Source organism: Octopus sinensis, linkage group LG11 (assembly GCF_006345805.1).
Source record: "Octopus sinensis linkage group LG11, ASM634580v1, whole genome shotgun sequence".
NCBI lineage: Eukaryota > Metazoa > Mollusca > Cephalopoda > Octopoda > Octopodidae > Octopus > Octopus sinensis.
This window is the reverse complement of record NC_043007.1, coordinates 59106270-59128769: the sequence shown is the minus strand read 5'-3', so window position 1 is coordinate 59128769 and position 22500 is coordinate 59106270. Positions and strand designations below refer to the sequence as shown.

The 22500-nt window shown below is 36.8% G+C and overlaps 1 protein-coding gene across 1 annotated transcript in view; it reads left to right on the top strand.

Annotated features, from left to right (window-relative positions):
* Window positions 1-995: 995 nt before the first annotated feature.
* Window positions 996-22500, top strand: part of LOC115217494 (cilia- and flagella-associated protein 36-like) — a 28919-nt gene continuing 7414 nt past the window's right edge. The window contains exons 1-5 of the mRNA XM_029787204.2: window positions 996-1307; window positions 14820-14884; window positions 17791-17901; window positions 19278-19483; window positions 21704-21833. Coding sequence (XP_029643064.1) covers window positions 1205-1307; window positions 14820-14884; window positions 17791-17901; window positions 19278-19483; window positions 21704-21833 — 615 coding nt within the window. The 5' untranslated portion in view covers window positions 996-1204. The remainder of the gene's footprint in view (window positions 1308-14819; window positions 14885-17790; window positions 17902-19277; window positions 19484-21703; window positions 21834-22500) is intronic.

The following is a 22500-nucleotide window of genomic DNA, read 5'->3' as shown; positions in this document are numbered from 1 at the left end:
TATAGCGGCAAGTTGTAGGAGGTCCAGCTAAGACTCCCTATGAGGATATAATATATAATTTGAAGATAGAATGTAGTACTAAATACCCAAAAGAACATCCTAATATTGAATTTCTCACAAGAATTAAGATAAATGGTGTTAATGATACAAATGGAGTTGTTGATCGGAAAACATGTGTGTGTTCTTGATTGCTGTCAGAGAAAAACCATTGTTCCACCGTGAGAAAAGTTCTGTTGAACCGTTAATTTAAATTTGACTTGATGGATCGAATACACTTAATGCCTGCAAGATCCTACATCTTCCACCCGTGAGGAATCGATGCTAAATGTGTCGAAACAATTGTCGTGATTGATAAAAATTTTCGTATCTTCCATCTTCCGTTTTTCATTTACCACATACATACACACATACATACATACATACATACATACATACATACATACATACATACATACATACATACATACATACATACACACACACACACATACATGAAAGACACATTGTCATTGTGTGATTGTCTATATTGATTCTATTGATGCACTGTATATACATACCCGCCTCAGTCATCATGTCTCCAATCCAAAGCATGTTTCTCCCATTATCCACTTGTTCTAATTAGTATTTTTTGTATCCTTGACTTTGCATTCGGTCGATGGTTACTTTTGTCTTAAAGCAATCCTTAACAAACGATATTACGATATTGTTTATGAAATGGAGCTTTTGGAAACAATAGCAATTTTCACACTGATGTGCACACACACGCACGCACGCACACACACACACACACGCACACACAAACACGCGCGCGCGCGCATACACACACACATGCACGCGTACACACACACACACACTTCTTTCTTTTCCGCTCTCTCTCTCTCTGTCTACTCATATAGTTGTATGTATATATTATATGGATGTACGTGTGTGTATGTGTGTGCGCGTTTGTTTGAGTGTGTGTAAAAAAAATCTACATTAAAAAAGGATAGGATAGTGTCTTTATAGAATCGAGACAGCTTTAAAAGTAATCCAAACCATTACTTAATAACATTTATCAATAAATTCAACTAAGCGAGAAAAACGCGGACAAAGTCAGGTGTGCTGACGGTGTTGGTCGTCACCTGTCCCGGTTGCTAATACAGTTACTAACGACAACAATAAATGCTATAATTGCATTACACAACTCCAAGCAGGAAAAGTTACTATGGCCGAGAAAAATGAGTGGATATACGATGAGTTACTGGAATTTCTGGGCAATCCCTTGTTTCAAATCCCGGTGGTCACATTTCTAGAAGCTCATTGTCTCGGTAAGAGATCATCTGTTTTTGTTTCTGTGACGGGGTGGGTATGACATAATATTGCTTCTTTAAACATTTGTGTTCATATAGATATCGATTTCGATTTTAAGTGCCCCAAAGATAAGGCAACGAACGGAAATGAGATGCCTTTCTTGAGTAACTTATCTACGCAAACTAAAAGTAAACGTTCAAAACAAGATGGTTTATAATTCATTTATTGGTTTAAAAACTAGCTTTTAATTTCTGGTGTCTCAAAACAAAAACTGTTTATCTGTTTAACGACGTTTAATTAAACGCTGATTAGCTTCTGTTTTTGTAACTGTTCCTCATTCAAATCCTGTCTGTTAAATTTTGGCAAGCTTTCGTTGTCTAAACATACAATCCTTTCTACTATAGACACAAGGCCAGCAATTATTAGGAAGAGGGAATTAGTCTTTTACATCAATCCTAGTGCCCAACTTGTTTTAACGATCCTGAAAGGATGAAAGGCAAAGTCAACCTCAGGAGAATTTGAACGCGAAACATAAAGACGGATAAAATGCCACTAAACTTTTTGTCCGATGCGCTAACGATTTTGCCATTATATGCCTGAACGTATAATGGTGGCAAAAAGAGTGAAATGAACTGAAAGGAAATTCAATGAATCAAAGTGTCAGATAATTGTTAATAAAGCAGTGCCCCAGAATGGTCGCAGTCCAATGACCAAAACGAATAAAAGGCGATGATAATTGACAATAAAATTAAGCTGAAAGTCACTCGTCAGAAAGCGATAAATGCGAGATACATTTGATTTAATTTTATTAATTGAAACTTTTATTAGTTGAAATATAATGATTTCACAGGATATGAATGACTTGTATATTTGATGAATGGTATAAAAGAATTTTTCTGTGTTACTAACGTCAACTGACTGTAAATCAGTTTAAATAGATTATCTGCAGTTCCAGGCATGGAGCGATATTTACATTTTATGAGATTATGTCTTTTCTCTTGTTTGAGTATGGACCCTCCTTCGAATTATGATTACAAATTGAAACTGGGAAATTATCGTTAGCAATCGGGGCGTTGATATTCTGAAAGGAAAGAAAAGAAAATTTTAAATTTTTAAGAAAAACTTCGTACTTTTAAACGTGTAATCTCAAAGAACATAGACAAAAGAGAAAAAAAGTAAAAGTAAAATATGGGAGTCATTATTGCAAGATTATTAACACAGGCACTGGTTCAATTCCACTCCTTTATTATTAGTTAAATATCCAACTAACTAATCGATTGTTTGTTTAATTTGGTTAAACAATTAGTCAAAACCCTACAGCAATGAAAGAGCTTTGGCAAAAAACAAAACAAAAAACAAACGACTTACTTTTAACCAAATTAAACAAACAATCGATTAGTTAATATTATATTTAACCAATTGACTAATAATAAAGGAGTGGAACCCCCTACACACAACAAAATTTGTTTCAACTCACTAATTCACGTGAATCTTACAAACTAAATGAAAGAAATTAAAAATAAAAAAAAACACGAAGTAAAAAATTGTGGGGTGGGGTGACAAAAATCATGATCTTCGTTGTTGAAAACAGTAACGTGATGAAATTCGGATTCCGCAGTCATTCCCAAACTATCAATATTTCCTCTTATTAGGGTGGCGAGCTGACAGAACCGTTAGCTTGCCGGGCAAAATGCTTAACGGCATTTCGTCCGTCTTAACGCTCTGAGTTCAAATTCCGCCGAGGTCGATTTATCCTTTCATCCTTTCGGGTTCGATAAAATAAGTTCCAGCCGAGTACTGGGGTTGATGCAATCGACTTATCTTCTCCCCTAAAGTTCCTGGCCTTGTGCCAAAATTTGAAATCAATGTTTCCTCTTATTAAGGTGGCGAACTGGTAGAATCGTTAGCACACCAAGCAAAATGCTTAGCGGTTTTTCGTTCATCTTTACGTTACGTTCTGAGTTCAAATTTCGTCGAGGTCGACTTTGTATTTCATCCTTTCGAGGTCGACAAAATAAGTACTTGTCGAGCACTGGGGTCGATGTAAACCAAAAGAATGCTTTGGTATGTGATGTAACGTTAGGTTCTCCAAAAAACAAAAAAAAGTGATTTTTCAGTGTCCTTATTTAGACAGTTGTTAGGCACGCCAGCAACTACTTACACAATGGGGTGTTGTTTATTAGATTACATACATATATTTCATTTTGATTCATTGCATTTCTGTTCACTTTATTGTCCACTGTACCCAATTTTTTCTTTTATTCCACTTGTTTCCAAAATAAGTACTCGTTACAAACTGAGACCGACGCAACCGTTTATACAATTTCTCTATAAAAATCGTAGGGTGGACATGATAGTTTTTTTTTTTTTCTAATGTGTTTGCTATATTTTGTTGAGCTATGATTTGTAAGGAAGGACTAAGTTTTGTCTTTAGAAAATTAATTATCCGTGATATTTAAATTTTGTCTGCAAAATTAGGTGCAACATGCTCTTAAGTCTTGATATTTCTGATAAATTATTGCCTCATAAATATTTCGTTTAATTAACGAAAAATGTATTTGATTCTATTCTTGTGTAAAAAGATTTTACATCAAGGTACATTCCAACTTTGTTCTATTCTTAAATGCCAACAACAGCAAAGAACATTCTGGGTCCTTTCTCAGGCTGCACCACAACTTTTCTCATCATTAACTCAAATTCTGTTAGAAGAATTTTAGGGACTTTACATTCTTCCCAGGGGCGGTCATATCTCAAACCAATTTAATGATACATAAATACAACATATAGTTTTTAGCAGCTGGGATTTAACTCGGTTTCATGATCTTAAATAGAACAACTGTCGTAAATGATGCGTTCGCCGACGATTTCTTGTGGGACGAAGAACTGAGATTCATAGAGTTAAGTGCCTGATCCAGAAACTTACCAAAATCCACACAGTTGATTAGAACTGTGTTCGTAACCATTTTCCCACTCACAGTTCTTGCAATTTGTTTGATTCGGAAAGTAAGAGGTAACATGGAATAATGAATAAGCGAAAATTAAAATGAAGGATTAAAAAAACATTTTTTTTTAAAGCGCAGTACTCGAGAGCTGTCGATGTCTGATAAAGCTGCTCAACAAAGAATTATAAATTTTTAGTCTATTCTGCTTGTGGTGCTCAGATGCTGACTTATCTCAGAGCTTGTCTGAGAAAATGATTAAACATGAGCTGGAAATTAAAGACAATTGCGAAAATATATTAAGGTAATAATTCTAAAATGTAGAGTAACTTGATCTTTACCTTTTATTTAGTAATATTTGGTTGCTCTTCCAAATATATCAAGCAATCGCAGTCTTTGTAACTACTGTAAAAGAAACGTTTTTACAGAGGTTTTATCAAAAACAAACAGAATGCGAATCATTTAAGTGAGGTGCGAAACTGTATTAGTTTCATCGGTTGATTACTTTGTCTTTTAAACAGAAAGATTTATAAAGTTTACGAGGAAATGGTATTGTCCTAAGTATGTGTTTGATTGATTTAACCCATATTTTTAAAAATCTATACATTTCCTACGATGATTTTTCTTTTAACTTTTGTAGATTTCTTTTAAAGTAATGACATTCTATATTAACTCTTATTCATGTGAGTGTAGGACAAAAGCCCCACGATCATATTTTTCGATTATTTTTTCGTTTTTTTTTTCTTCACCTTTTACTTGTTTCAGTCATTAGACTGCGGCCATGCTGGAGCACCGCCTTGAAGAATTTTTAGCTGAACGTATCGATCCCCGAATTTTTTCCCTTTTTCCTTGTTACAGTTATTAGACTGCGGCCATGCTGGGGCACCACCTTGAAGAATTTTTAGTCTAATATAACAACCCCAGAATTTTTTTATGATTTTTAATCTGCGCATAAAGTTAAGTCGAGAAAGAAAAACAAAAATGAATTATGTCACAGAAGTGGTTTTGATCAAGCTTAAAAAAAATTCTGGGTTCCATACAACCATCTAAAAAATTTTCAAGGTGGTGCCCCAGCATGGCCGGCCACAGTTTTAATAACTGCAACAAGTAAAAAAAATTCTGGGGTCAATACATTCAACTAAAAATTCTAAAAACGAAAAAATAACCGTGGGGCTTTTGTCCGGACTCCTATTCATGTACAGGCGGCGAACAGGCAGAATTATTAGAAGGTTGGACAAAATGCTTAGCGACAATACTTTCAACACTATGTTTTGGGCTCAAATACCACCTTTCATAGTTTCGGAGGTTGATCAAAATAAGTAGCAATAGAAGAATGGAGTTGGGGTAATCGACTACCTCCTTCCCTCAAAATTGCTGACCTTCGTGCCAAAATTAGAAATTCATGACTGTGTGAATGAATACGTATGTACGCACGCACATATGCCTGTATTGTTTTTTCTGTGTCCCTTTCTGTAGAAGAGCGTAGGCTCGAAACGTAAAAGACTTTTTCTATTCCTGAGCGTTATACTAATACATCTGTTTGTTTGTACTCCACCTGTCTTCGTCTTTTGTTTTTTTCGTAAACTCTCCCTATATATATCACACGCTCGCGTGGTCGCACACGTTGATCCTATCTTTTCTTACCACTACGATCTTTTCCACTGGACTCTTTACCTACTCTTCATCTACCATTTACGGATTTGTTTGGATACTTACCCTCCGGCTGCACCTCTCCTACCTACGGATCACAGTGGACTCTACTCTTGATGAGAAATCCTTGCAATACACCACGACGTCTAAAAACCTTCGAACTTTACGTAAAACTCTCATTTTTGTCATTACTTTATTTTTATATTTATTTTTCTCTCCTTGTTTTTTCTGTCCCTTTCTGTAGAAGAGCGTAGGCTCCAAACGTGAAGACTTTTTCTATTCCTGAGCATTATACTAATACATCTGTTTGTTTTGTACGCCGCCTGTCTTCGTCTTTTGTGGGTTTTTTTCGTAAACTCTCCCTATATATATATATATATATATTTAGCTGCAGCAACAGAGTGACTCAAGGTCCGAGAGTTTCGTCAGCGCCAAGTTTTGTCAGTGAACAAGTCGCGGTTTCAAAGCGACGAAAATATTTTGATTATTTAATGAAATTTAAATATTAAAGTGAAACTAACGGTTTTTGTGTGTTCTTGAATGGCTTACAAACATCTTCCACGTTGTTTTTTTTTTGTGTGTGTGTGTGTGTGTGTATATATACACATATATATAAGGAAAATAAGACAAGGTAGAAAATACTAAAATGATTTTATCATGAAGAACATTTTAGTACTGGTTTAAGTCTTTGCGACTTTTTCAACTTAGAGTAAAGTATGAAAAACAATTAAATTGTGGAAAAATTAAATGTTTTTTTTTTTAATATTTCCACAGTTTTCAAATGCAAGGGACAATTTCCTTTTTATAGTCTGTCTCTGTCTCTCTTTTTTACTCTTGTGGGTTCAAGGTAGTTAGCAGCAGCTAGTTTGATATGAATTCTTGTCATTGATTGTTTAAGCAGTAGTAGTAGAGAAAGGGGGTGGCGAAGAAGAAGATAAAAATGCGGGAGTGGTACGACAGTAGCAGGATGTTGGTAGAATCTTCTTAAATGGTCAAATGAACTAAAAGTGACCCGTTGCGGTTGAAATAGTAATGATTGGAATTGTTCTGAATAAATTTATGTGAAATGATTGTTTTGAATATATCGTTTTAAATATTTGCGTGTCTGTTATTCTAAGGCCCTGGTGATAGTGTCATTTGTAGTGGATGCATTAAAAAGGGGATTATATTTTGTGATAAAGAATGATTCTTTATTAATGCGCTGACTACAGGTTGTATCATCCCTGAATTGATAGAGGGGGAAAGTTCTGAAGCTGGGTTGTTTGTCATTGGTGCAAAAGTCGATGTGTTCGCTGAATGCTATTTTTCTGTTTTTCGGAATTTTGATCTGGGATCTGTGCAGAGCCATCCTTTGACGTAGACTGTTTTGGGTTTGGCGTATGTATTGCTCACGACACATGTGAAGTTGCTTTTCACTATGGAACGTTGGCTCTGTTTGAAAAAGAACTCTGATCCCTCAATTAGGTTGACGATTATACCACAGTTAGGTCTGCCGCATTTTTTTACTGATGGCTTCAGTGTTGTCGTTGAACGCATTCGGGCTTGTGTTAGGAGACTTTTCATAGATTTGGGCTGTCTTTTGCTCTTTGTGATGGTGTGCGTTTGGAGGATTTAATTCATTCTGTGGTCCCTTTTTAGTAGGGGAATGTTTTGGAGGATGGTGTCGGAGTCTTCATTGTTAAGAGGGTTGTGTGTGGAGATGTATGGTAGGGCTTTTGGTGGTAAATCCTTCTTTAATTTGGGATGTCTGAGTTCGTGGATGTTTAATTGTAGGGTACGTTGAAATCAATTAGTGATGGTGGGTAGTTCCTGGTGATGAGTGTATCCTTTAGTTCATGTAGTCGTGTGTCCCTGGTGCTTGCATTAGAAACTATAGTAAAAATCCTTTTTGCTAGGTTGAAGGGGATATTCATTCTAGCGTGTCTGGGATGGCATGAGTTGAACGGTAGATATTGCTTGTAGTCCGTGGGCTTATAGTATATATTTGTTTCTATTTCGTTGTTAGATTTCTTAATGTGGATATCGAGGAAAGGAAGTTGTTGGTGGCTATTTTCCATCGTGAATTGAATGTTTCCATCAAGTCCATTTATAAGTGCTTTAAATTCTTTAAGTCTCTCTTTACTTTCATGCCAAAGAATGAAACAGTCGTCCAGGTACCTCTTCCAGTTATTTTCTATGTAGAGGGAGAATGGGTATATATATATACAGAGGTGGGCGCCGTTAATCGAAAAGTCAACATCGTTAATCGTTAATCCGTTATCAAAGAGTTAACTTCGTTAATCCTTTGAAAATGTAACGGAAATTAACGTTAATCCGTTAACGTTAACTTTTAATAGAAAATAGGCATAACTACAGTTTAATACCCCACCGATTTTGTTGCCTCATAACTTCTAGAAAAATGGATACTTTTTAACAAAACTTTCACCAAATAATCGCTTATATCCTGTAGATTGAGTATATTTAAAGATTTTTTGGAAAAAATTTTCTTAGGGGTTGTGGGGAGGAGTTTCAGAAAATTCACAGAACCCGACATTTTCCCCCTCATAACTTTCTGGAAAATAGGTATTTTTTAATGAAATTTTATACAGAAACTTTCAAACTGTGAAGATTAGGAATACAAAGAAATTTGTAGGCAAAGTTTTTGGAAGGGTGCGAGGAGTGGGAGGAAGAATTTCTGGAAAATGGAGTTTCGGATCAGACGGCCCACATAAGTTGGAATTTTTCCGTTTTGACGGGGATTTTTTCCAGTGTTTTTCACGAATGTCTTCAGAATGATGAGAGGCATCTTTTCACGGAATAAAAATAATAATTTTCGAAAATTTTTTTCATTCCCACCACCCCCTCATCACCCCAGTCCGAAACGATTTTGACCTTTTTTTTTCTTTACACTATGCACCTAAAACCGGTGAGAGAAACATATTCGGATTTTTTTAATGTTAATAATTTCAGAGGAAAACGTGTCATATAAGGACCATCTGGCTGATATTTTTCAATACTTTTCTCCCCATAAGCAAATTTTATGGAATGATGGTATCAAAGTAACACACGTGTAGTCCCACCCGAGTGAGGCCGTGTTGTGTGTGTGTAAGAAAAAACACACCTAAAAGCATTTTTAGTATTCATATTAATCTGTCAAATGTAATACTTATTTGTTCGCGCTATTTTTAATTATTCAGGTTCAAGCGGGGTATCCACAATATTTGCTTGTAACTTTGTAAATTTTTTACATACAGATTTGAAATTTTGTCTGTGGGTGCTTTATATACCACTGGTATATATTTATGTAATTTTAGCTGATCTTGCTGAGTAAATTTGACTTTTATGAGCAGGTAAATTTAATTAACAGGTGTAAGAACAATAACATTATGGATAAACACTAAAATTGAAATTCTTAATGCATCTTACTTGTTTGATTTGTGGCTATGGCAACCGACAAAAATTTTGCCATTTTTGAAGATGAGGAACATTCATTTGAATCAATTAAAATTTCGGTAAATATTTCGTACCGCGGTGTGGAATAATCTTTTCCAGTCTTTTTCGTGTGCATTCAATGTATCTGACCTCCAAACCTGCCTCAAACCACTTTTTTCAAGAACAGAAAGGTGCGAGGGGTGATAGGGACTATTCCCTCTTGACAGGACAAAGAAATTTCTCGCCGTCTTTGCAAGCAACAAGCGGGTGCATTTGGTTTCAAATCCAGGCAGGGCCAATCGTGGGCCATACAAGTTATTTATAACAAGTGGCGTACAATATTGAATATGCTAAGACAATCTGAAAACAATAGAAACTTTTAAACGTTTGCAGGTTTTAAAGAAATTTTGGGGTTAACAGACTTGAGTTAACGGAAGTTAATTAGTCTGATAGTGATTTTTAAAGTTAACTTAAAAGTTAAATCGTTAACGAAAATGTAACTTCATTAATTGACGATATCTTTATATATAAAAGTCAAGTTGTGTGTCTGTCTCCTACGATTTAGATTCCTAACTACTCCCACATTTTGCGGTGCAGTTTAACCAAAACCGGGTATCTTATAGTCGTAATTCATATCAAGCCCTTCTGGGTATTAGTGCGCATCTACGATGAGTCTACGATTTAAAAAAAAATTACCATCATTTTTTTCCATTTGAATGCATTTTTTTCGCTATTATATAAGGGAAGTAACTCTCTAAAAATATCTACGATGAGTCAACGATTTAAAAAATAATTTACCATAATTTTGTTTTCCATTTTTAATGCATTTTTTTGCTATTTTTTGGCTATAACTCTCTAAAAATGCTTATATAGTTATTTCCCTTACAAACCCGAGCAACGCCGGGCGATACTGCTAGTATATATATATATATATAATAATTCTTTCTACTATAGGCACATAGTTTGAAATTTGAGGAGAGGGAACTAGTCGAATACATCGACCCCGAAAGGATGAAAGGCAAAGTCGACCACGGCGGAATTTGAACTCAGAACGTAACGGCAGACGAAATACGGCTACACATTTCGCTCGGCGTGCTAACGTCTCTGCCAGCTCGCCGCCTTGTATTATTATTATTATTATTACTATGATTATTATAATCATCATCATCATCATTCTTTCTACTATAGGCACAAGGCCTGAAATTTCGGTGAAGGGGATTAGTCGATTACTTATTTAATCGACCCCGAAAGGATTAAAGGTAAAGTCGACCCTGACGGAATAATAATAATAATAATAATAATAATAATAATAAATGCCCTGATGCAGTGCCAGGCAGTGACTCTCATGGCTTCTGATCTTAACTGATTGGAAGTGTTATGTACATTGTTTTGTATAAAAGATGGGCTACAGCAAATATTCTGCTCAATACCACACATTTGCTTGTCAGTTGTTTGACCGTAACCAGTTGAGGATGTCCCTTAGAGATTGACGATATGTGCATCTCTGATCATGAGCAGAAGTAGTGGTGGAACATCACAGCCATGTGCTGAGAGGAATTCTTTGGGGGTTTGGATAATTCACCTTTAGAAACATGGGTGTTTTGTTCAACATCCTAAATAACCCTTATTCAGAGCGGGATGGGCTACTCAACCTGAAGAAAATTCTAACTGGGCCTCACCTACAAGGTCATGTACTGTTTATCTTGGTATGAAATCCCTATGTCATGTACATATGATTTTGATGCATGTGCCAGGGTACTTGATTCCATGCAAAAAATCCAAGTATTCTTTTTTCTTAGTAAAAATCGTATGGGTGAAAAGATCAATGGAGGTGGGGGGGGTGAAATTTCCGAGGCTTCCACCTCACCCCACCCCGTTTTTCAGACCCAAAAAAGGGTTTTGTAGCATATTAGAAGGTGCCAGAATTCATTCAATGATAAGAAAAAAAAAATTCTCATGATTCCGGGATATAGGGATGTCCAGTCCTACACACACACACACACTTTTTATTTCAAACAAAAATAAGAGGTTTGCAGCATATTAGGAGGTCAGAGTACTTGATTCCATGCAAAAAAATCTGAGTTTTTTTTTTCTTAGTGAAAATCGTGCAGGTGAAAGGATCAAATAATACCATACTGCTAGCTATTTTATTGACTTCGAAGTGATGAAAGCAAAGTGAAATCTTGTGAGATCTAAACTTTGAACACATGTGGACGAAACTAAATACAGCAAAGCATTTAATCTGATAACTATATCATTTCATTTCGTTTTTGTATTTGGATTGCAAGATTCTTTATGTGAATTCGTGTCTTGAAGCATATTTTATTGTGTCTGGGGAGAGTCATTCTCTTTTAGTGGCCTATTACTTAATACACTCACTTGGTTGATTTCCACTCATTTACTTATTTATATTTTTCTAAAATTTTCATTGCATCTTGCTACCTTTTCAGTAGTTGTCAATGACTATTGAAAATTTTTCCTCCCCTCTTTCCTTTTCACTTTGTTTTTGTATATTGACGACTTATATTCGCCAGTCTCATGTACAGATTTTATCTTGTAATATACAAGTTTTTAGCTGTTGCTGTGATATTGATTGAACATATGTAATCATTATCTCCCTTTCTTTATCTATCTGTAGACAGAAAAAAGGGGTTGGCTAGGCTTAGCTTGGTTTCAATTGAGGTCTTTTGAAAGCCAAAACACTTTCATTCGTCAATCTGCAGTGAAAGATAACTAATGGTTGTTTTTCACTACGAAATATAACTTCACAAAATCGGTTTTCCAATGTGCATAGTGTTTTCACTGGCTTATAATCAATTATTTAATTATTGGGGCTTTAAGCACATGCTGTTTAGAGCATCAATGATTAAATAATTTTCTATGACTACGTACTCAGCACAAACAGGATTTGCGCAGCTTGGCCTAACCAAATAGGTGCAGTCATTGGTTATAAATAAGCACTATGTTATATCTCTCTCCAGGGACAAAAGTGGGTGTGCAGTCGCTAAAGAGATTCCAATGCCTCTTTTTCTGTCCCCAGAGAAATACAAAATACATTTAACATTTGTCCAAGTGTATTCAGTTACATATCACAGCAATGGCTAAAAATTTATCCTATCTATTAAATGTATATTTCAAAGTATACCAGATCACAGATCTTCAAAATCGAACCCATGTTTTATTTTATTTTTTTGAGTACTTAATTCCAGATACCTTAGTGTACCTAGCTGTAGGGGACAAGGTAACAGTTTAGTTAAATGTGTTACCTACAATGAAATAGGATTTTATCCAAGAGGCAGTTTTTGGTCTGCTCTGTTTAATGGCATCAATCCAAAATTAAGCATCTATATGAGAGCCCTTTGACATATTCATATTTCTGTTTTGCAGCTGTTATCTCCACTCCACCAAAGAGTAGATAGTGAACAGAATTGAATGCTTCTAGGATTTTTTCAGTAGCTTACTAGTTGAAAGGTCAATGATACATGATCTATCATTGGTGTTGTGTTAGTTATTTCTTATTTTAGCTACCATTGTTTGGTGAATTTCACTGGTGTTCAATTTACTTCCATCTGAAATGTTCAGATCTTCCAATAAGTAACATCTACACTAAACTAGCTTAGTATCCAAACTGAAGAATTACATTATCAATAACTTTAATAGGAAAACTGGAATAAGCTCCACTACTACATGACATCTTCCAGTAATGATGGAGAATAAAATGAAAAAGAAAAAGGAAAGTGTTTTCATGAAGCGCAAGATTTCATAATCATAATTTCTCTAGCTACAACAGATGAAAGACAGACATTACCATAGAATACAGGCATCTTGCAAGTAATTTTATTCAGAGCCTGGTTCTCTTGTAATCATCTCTACCCTCACATCACATGACCAAACCAATACAGTTGTCTCCTGCACACTTCAGTTGATGCTTTTAAAGCCAAACCACTCTCTTAATTCTCTTGTGCTCTACTTTAATGCAATTCTTATCACAAGCTGCCGAAAAAGCTTCCATGGAACCTAATACTACAATGAAACTAAATACATATAGATGTATTTCTGTAGCTTGCTTACCAACCACATGGTTCCGGGTTCAATCCCACTGCATGGCACTTAGGGCAAGTGTCTTCTACTATAGCCTCGGGCTGACCAAAGCCTTGTGAGTAGATTTGGTAGATGGAAACTGAAAGAATCCCATCGTATATATGTATATGTATATATATGTGTGTGTGCCTGTGTTTGTCCCCCCAACATTGCTTGACAGCCGGTGCTGGTGTGTTTACGTCTCCGTAACTTAGCAGTTCGGCAAAAGAGGCCGATAGAATAAGTACTAAGCTTACAAAGAATAAGTCCTGGGGTCGATTTGCTCAACTAAAGGTGGTGCTCCAGCATGGCCGCAGTCAAGTGACTGAAACAAATAAAAGAGTAAAGAGTTTATCTTTTACTTATTTCAGTTGTTAGACTGCGGCCATGCAGTCAACCGAATTGACCTCAGTACATTTTTATTTAAACCTATCAGTCTCTTTTTGTTGAACCACTAAGTTACAGGGACATAAACATACCAACACTGGTTATCAAGTGGTGGTGGGGGGGACAAACACAGACACAAAGACACACACACATACACACACACACACACATACATACATACCCATATAATGGGCTTCTTTCAGTTTTCGCTTACCAAATCCACTTAAACTTGGTTGCCCAAAGTGCCACACAGCCATGCCTGTACCTATTTATTTACTTATTCATTATTGCATTTACACTGGTGGGTGCCTTACTTTTTCTGAGTTCCAAACTTGCTAAGGTTCATGTAAGTTATCATAAATCTGGGGTCAATAAAAAAAAGTATCAGTGATATACTGGGGTATTTTTAATTTCCTAAACCTCTTTTCCTTACAGAAATATGTTCAACTCAGAAAAAAAAGCAGTAACAAAAAACACATATAATTATCAAAGTTTTGCAGAGAGAAGTAAAATGAAACAGTAAACTTTTTTTTTTCCTTCAAGACTGTAAAACATTTGTGAATTCACTAAAATCATTCAGATTGAAATTCTCTTTGATAGCAGAAGTAGAAATATCTTGTCTGAAAGCAGCAGCAGTGAAACTGTATTTGATAGTAGAAGGCAATCTGTATGTAAGAGCACTAATGAAATTCTCAGTGATAGCCAAAATAACATTCTCATTTCAAGAAATAATTAAATTTTATATGAAATCTGCAATCAAAAACTCTCATTAAGAGTATTCTCTGAGAATAGCAGTCAGGTATTCCAAAAGAGCAGTAACATGACTCGAGTAAGTTTAGAACCACGTCCTGGTGATAAAATTGTGATAATGTGATGTATGTATGAATTTATGTATGGTGTTTGTAATGTATATATGTATGGTGTTTGTAATGTATATATGTATGTATTTGTATGCATGGTATGGTATGGTATGGTATGTATGTTTGGTATGGATGGATGGACAGACACCATTGTTAAAATTTCATTATTTACTTATTAACATAATCTATCATATATTATTAGTGTTTGGATCTTCAGCAGAAGATAATCCAGAATACAGGAAAATATTTACAGAGTATCAACAACTGGTAAGTTACCAAATTTTTTAATGATTTTTGTGGGTATTTTTGCTCTGTCATAGACTATCTACTGACATTCATTTACTCCTTTAATTAAAATATTGTATGTTTCAAATTCTGGAACAGGGCCAGCAGTTTTTGAGGGGATGGGGAAGTTAATTTCATCAACCACAGTACTTGACTGGTACTTCATCATCATCATCATCATCATTTAGCGTCCGTTTTCCATGCTAGCATGGGTTGGACGGTTCAACTGGGGTCTGGGGAGCCCGAAGGCTGCACCAGGCCAGTCAGATCTGGCAGTGTTTCTACAGCTGGATGCCCTTCCTAACGCCAACCACTCCGAGAGTGTAGTGGGTGATTTTATGTGCCACCGACACAGGTGCCAGACGAGGCTGGCGAACGGCCACGCTCGGATGGTGTTTTTATGTGCCACCGACACAGGTGCCAGACGAGGCTGGCAGACGGCCACGCTCGGATGGTGTTTTTATGTGCCACCGACACAGGTGCCAGATGAGGCTGGCGGACGGCCACGATCGGATGGTGTTTGTTACGTCCCCAAAGCACGGAGGCCAGTCTATGCGGTACTGGCTACGGCCACGTTCGGATGATTTTCTTGTGTGCCACCGGCACTGGTACCACCGGCACTGGTACCACAAAGATACAAATTCCATTGATGTTCATCTATTTTGATTTGTTTTGATTTGATTTGATTTTCACTTGCCTCAACAGGTCTTCACAAGTGTCACAAGAAGGAAGGTATGCACAGGTGGACTGACTACGTCCCAGGTAGGGGCCACGGGTTATGGCCTGACTAGTCTTGCCGGGTCTTCGGATGGTGTTTTTATGTGCCACCGACACAGGTGCCAGATGAGGCTGGCGAACGGCCACGATCGGATGGTGTTTGTTGCGTGCCCACAGTACGGAGGCCAGTCGACGCGGTACTGGCTACGGCCATGTTCGGATGGTTTTCTTGTGTGCCACCGGCACTGGTACCACAAAGATACAAATTCCATTGATGTTCATCTATTTTGATCTGATTTGATTTGATTTTCACTTGCCTCAACAGGTCTTCACAGGTCTTCACAAGTGTCACAAGAAGGAAGGAAGGTATGCACAGGTGGACTGACTACGTCCCAAGTAGGGGCCACGGGTTATGGCCTGACTAGTCTTGCCGGGTCTTCGGTTGGTGTTTTTATGTGCCACCGACACAGGTGCCAGATGAGGCTGGCGGACGGCCACAATCGGATGGTGTTTGTTATGTGCCCACATCACAGAGGCCAGTTGATGCGGTACTGGCTACGGCCACATTCGGATGGTTTTCTTGTGTGCCACCGGTACTGGTACCACAAAGATACAAATTCCATTGATGTTCATCTATTTTGATTTGGTTTGATTTGTACTTATTTTATTAATTCCAAAAGGATGAAAAGCAAAGTCGACCTCAGCATAATTTGAGCTCAGAACATAAAGTCAGATGAAATACCACTAAGCATTTTGTCTGGTGTGCTAACGGTTCTGCCAGCTTGATCATAGGTTTCTTTGAGGCTAAACCTGTCACACCATGACAGCATGGAAAAATGTACATAAAATGATGATAATAATTATGCTGCTGATGATGATGGCATTATACAGTGGTTTTCAACTTGGGTCTTTATGGCCCATGAAGGTCCATGTAAAATACACAAAATATGTTAACAATTTTTTCATACAATTCTTAATAATATTTAATTATAAAGGGCGGTGAGCTGGTAGAATCGTTAGCACGCCGGGCGAAGTGCTTAGCAGTATTTCGTCTGCTGTTATGTTCTGAGTTCAAATTCTGCCAAAGTTGACTGCCTTTCATCCTTTTGGGATCGATTAAATAAGTACCAGTTATGCACTGGGGTTCATGTTATCAATTTAATCCCTTTGTCTATCCTTGTTTGTCCCATGTTTAGCCCCCTGTGGGCAATAAAGAAATAAAATATTTAATTATAAAATTACAGTAGGATTTTTTCTATATACATTGAATGGTTATGGGGATCCAACAGAGTAAAATAGGAATCAAGGGGGTCCCTAGGTAAAACATGGTTAAGAGCCTCTGGCATAATACTTCTTGTGTGTGTGTGGGCAGGGAGTGGATGGAAATTAATTTTTAATTAATCAACATTGCCTACAATCATTTCAATTTACACTCAATATAAATTACAAAATATATATAATAAAATATTTTTGCATTTTTTAAGATTTTGAGTGAAATATCTTCAGGGCAAAAAGGACATTATAGAATTTACATGTGAATTAGTTGGGAGTACCTCAACCAAATTCCACACACTTAGTATTGGCTTTTTAATAGTAGTAGTTCTTAACTTTGGCTGAGGACCACAAAATTTGATCAAGTAGTGTTGTCAATTGAATCATGATAGAATATATCTGGCGTTTATTTTATTGTTTTTGGAAGAATGACAGGTAAAGTTGACCAACATAATTTGAACTCAGTTAGCAGGGAGTATGGATGTAAGGGGAATTAAGGAACCATATGAAAATTAATCATGCTGGCCTTGGATATTAACAATGCCAGTGACAGAATATGGATTGATGACATCTTAGATGGTTGTCTGGGAATCAATCATTTTAGTCAGCTCCACTCTCACTGTCTGTATATAATGGTTTCTGATTTAGACACAAGGTTAGCAATTTTGAGGGGGTGGGATAAGTTGATACCATCGACCCCAATATTTGACTGGAAGTTTATTTTATCAACCCTAACAGGATGAAATGTAAAGCTGACCTCAGTAAAATTTGAGCTCAGAATTTAAAAAGCCAGAACAAATACCCCAAGGCATTTTGTCTGACACCTTAATGATTCTGCCAGGTCTCTTCCCAGTTGTCTGTATAAAATAACCCAAAATCTTGCACTTCTTTCATTTCAGATAGCTTCACTGTTAGAAGGCTTCCGAGCTGATTCAGGGTTGTCTCACAATGATATCATGACAGCACTTACAAGACTGCACAGCAAGGAGGACATACGTGTAATATTTCAGGTAAATCATCACCAATCATCATCATCAACATTTTACGTCTATTTTCCATGCTGGCATGGGTTAGATGACTTGACAGGAACTAGCAAGGCCAGTGGCTGCACAAGGTCCCATAGTCTGTTTTGGCTTAGTTTCTACAGCTGGGTGCCATTCCTAACACCAACCATTTTACAAAGTGTGCAAATAAATTAAAGAGCAATTCAGTTGTTTCTTTTGACTAACTGGATTATTACTACCAATATGTGTGCATGTCTTTGCGTTTGTCTGTGTGTGTATGTGTCTCCATTGCTTGACAACTAGTGCTGGTTTGTTTTGTTCTTGTAACTCAGTGGTTCAGCGAAAAGAGACTGATAAAATAAATACAAGCCTTTAAAATATAAGTCCTGGGGTTGGTTTGTACCACCAAAACTCTTTAAAGTGATGTCCCTGCATAGTCTCAGTTAAACAAGTGAAACAAGTAAAGGTGTGTGTGTGTAGTGTGGTTGTGTGGTAAGAAGCTTGCTTTCTAACCACATGGTTCCAGGTTCACTCCCACTGCATGACACCTTGGGCAAATGTCTTCTATTATAGCCTTAGGTCAACCAAAACCTTGTTAGTGGGTCTGGTAGGTAGAAACTGAAAGAAACTTGTCATTTTATCAGTCATACACTTCCCACCCTGAAATTTTATGGAAATTTAAGAAATAATATCAATGTTGTTGCTGATGTCCAAAGGCTGCAGTGAAACAATGTCAATGAACATGTTTGTCATAGATGTACATTAAAAGGTGTTGATGCTTCTTAACATAAATACTATTACAAAATAAGCAGGTATGGCTGTGCGATAAGAAGCTTGTTTCCAAATCACATGGTTCTGGGTTCACTCCCACTGCATGGCACCTTGGACAAGTGTCTTCTACTATAGCCTCAGGCTGACCTGAGTGAGTAGATTTGGTAGATGGAAACTGAAAGAAATCCATTGTGTGTGTGTGTGTGTGTGCATGCACGTGCGTATGTGTGCATGCATGCACATGTGTGTGTCTGTGTCTGTCTGCCCACCACCACCACCACCACCACTACTTGATAACCACTGTTGGTGTGTTTATATTACTGTAACTTAGCAGTTCAGCAATAAGCCACCTGTAGAACAAGTACCAGGCTTTAAAACAAAAATACTGGAGTCAATTCATTCAACTGAAAAGTCTTCAAGGTGGTGCCCCAGCATGGCCACAGTCTAATGACTGAAACAAGTAAAGGATAAAAGGTAAAGCTATGTTAGTACACACACACACACACACACGTACACATATGCCAAGAGAAGAGATTAATTATTAGGTATTCTTTCATATATCTCATGTAATCTGTATTTTCCTTTCTGTCTTCACCTGTTTCCTTCACCAGGGTTTACTGGAACAAGTGTTGGCCAGTGAAAATTATGACATCTTCATACAACTGATGGTGCAAAAGAACCTGGAGCTGCAGCAACAGGCCATTCTACTGATTTTCCAATCCATTGACTGTATTCCAAGTGCATTGCTCTCTGTTGAGGTGGGCAAGGAGAGCACTATGCCAAAAGATGAACTTCCAATCATGGAAGCTGTTATTAGGTGAGTAACCTCCACATGAATTTTAAGAGAAACTTGGAAAATAATAATAATAATAATAATAATAGTAATAATAATAATAATAATAATAATAAGAAGAAGAAGAAGAAGAAGAAGAAGCAGCAGCAACAACAACAACAACAACATCACCACCACCACCATCGCCATCATGATGATCATCATCATCATTAAAAAAAACCCTTAGGAATGAGAACCCAGGTTCGAAATTTCCCCAAGACACCTGATGAAGGCTGGAGGGTATATCAGCTGAAATGTTCTATTAACAACAAACAAGATGAGGACACATATCCATCAAATGTAAATAATGTGTATGATATGTTTATGATAAACATAATAGCAGTAGAGATATTGGATTTATCACCATCATCATTTAATATCTATGTTCCAAGCAGACTGGACAGTTTGACAAGGACCATTGAATTAAGGACTGCATCATACTCTTGTGTCTGCTTTGGCATAGTTTCAACAGCTGGATACCTTTTCTAATACCAACCATTTTACAGCATGTACTGGATACTTTTTGCATTCCACTGGCACTATTTAGGCTGCCATGTAGCTTGCAAGTCAGCAAACCCAGGGACAGTGGATGTTGTGTCTGTATGTTAAATGGAGGGTTAATGTATGAGAGAAGAGGTTGGGATTGGGTAGGTTTTTGTTGTAGAGAAGTTATATATCTATATATATTTAGGTGGAGAGTGAGAATGATAACAGAAATGTGATAGCCATAGAGACATAATATTGGATGATAGGAATATAATAGATCTGATGCAAGATTATAGCTACATAATAGCCACATAGATACAGCACATGATTAGCAAATGATAAGTCTTTACTTGAAATCTACTATAGACAGTACTGTCTAAAGGCATGTTGCAAACTGAGCAATTGCCCAGGGGCTCCACAGCTCTAGGACCCAATTTTAAACTTTGTATGCTATGGTTTGCTATGGCATGACTATGTGGTAAGAAGCTTGCTTCCCAAGCACATGGTTCTGGGTTCAACCTCACTGCATGGCACCTTTAACAAGTGTCTTCTACTACAACTTCAAGCCAACCAAAGCCTTCAGAGTGGATTTGGTAGATGGAAACCAAAAGAAGCCTGTCATACATGTATGTGTGTGTGTGTGTGTGTGTGTGTGTGTGTGTGTGTGTGTGTGTCTTTGTGTCTGTATTTGTTTCCCCATCACCACTTGATAACTGGTGCTGGTGCTGTGTTTACATCCCTGTAACTTAGTGGTTTAGCAAAAGGGACCAATAGAATATGTACTAGGTTTAAAAAATAAGTCCTGGGGTTGATTTGTTCGACTTAAAACCCTTCAAGATGGTGCTCCAGTATGACCACAGTCAACCGACTGAATCAAGTAAAAGCATAAAAGAATACTATATGGTCCAGTGCACTGATTTGCTCAGATGTCTATAATGCTGCCAAGATGGCCCTGACTATAGAAGCATTTTTCTATGAATTGTGTGTGTGTGTGTGTGCGCACGCACGCATGTGTAGTTATTTCTTAAATATTTATGGCATATATAAAGATTAACACATGCTCACACAGCTTACACAATTTTGGATAAGTAGTTAAACTCCTTCTGCAACTTTTGTTATTCTCTTTAGTTCTGAATTATTACTCAGCAAGTAAATACTGTTTACTATAGTTTACATAAAATATCTTAGCTACTGTAAACATTTGTGTGTGTATGTGTGTGTGCATATCTATGCATGCATGTATGGATGTATGTACCCATGCATGTATGCCTAAATATATATCTGTCTACCTGTCTCTTACTTTTACTTCCTGTATGTGTGTGTGTGTAAGATTTTTTTTCTCACAGGAGCCAAGCCTCTGAGTTAAGAGATGCAGTTTAGTATGGCGATATCAATATATGTATAATTCATACTGTATTACTAATTCAACTGACAGAAAAACAAAATGTTTCCAGGTGTCTTTTAACAGATCCACACACATGCAAACATACCTACCTACCTACCTACCTACCTACCTACCTACATACATACATACATACATACATACATACATACATACATACATACATACATACATACATACATACATACATACATACATGTATATGTGTTTGTATGTATGTATACACACACATACACAAAAAAAAATGCATTTTTTTTATATATATATATGAAGCAATTAAAATGAGTGCTTTTTTGCCTCTGATGTTTGTTTTACAGTGAAACCAAGAAAAACAATGATCTACTGAGTGAGTGCAATTTGAAGATTAAAGATATTTTGTCTATGACTGAGGATGAAGCAGTGCTGTTGGCTGAAGAGAAAAACAGAAAGAGGGAAGAATTGCAGCAGGTAAATGAACCATTCCTAACTGTGGACATAATATAAAATCAGTGATAGGGGATATCTTAACAGACTGCCAGATCATAGCATGCGATGTCATGCCAGCTAACTTGGAACAGAAAATCTTTTTATATCATATTTTAACTAGAAATAAATGCCTGAACTCTTTGGAAATCTTTCTTGCAATAAATAGCATCCTTTCCTTGCGGAAATATGTTTCTCATCCATGTACAGTTACTGAAACTGGAATTAAGTACCAATCATGTGAGATTTTTGTTAAAAAGAAAATAGTTGGTAATGTTATGGTTACTCAGAGCTCATCATGATCATTATCAATTTTCACTTGAAAGAATACACCTCCATTTTACACACACAGCTTGCTGTGTATTAGGAAAGCTGAACTGGGGTGGTTTGTTGTTGCCTTCACTAGGAATTCTTAAGGATAGGACATAGGTTGGATGGCTTGACAGGAACTGGAATGGCTAGGGACCACACCAGATTCCATAGTCTGCTTTGGCTTGATTTCTATGGCTGGATGCTCTTTCTGACGTCAATCACTCTACAGAGTGTACTGGGAGTTTTTATGTGGCACCAGCACCAGTGCTTTTTACATGGCACCAGCACTCACCAATGCTTTTTATGTGGTACCTTGGTTTTAGGATCTCAATTCTCTTGT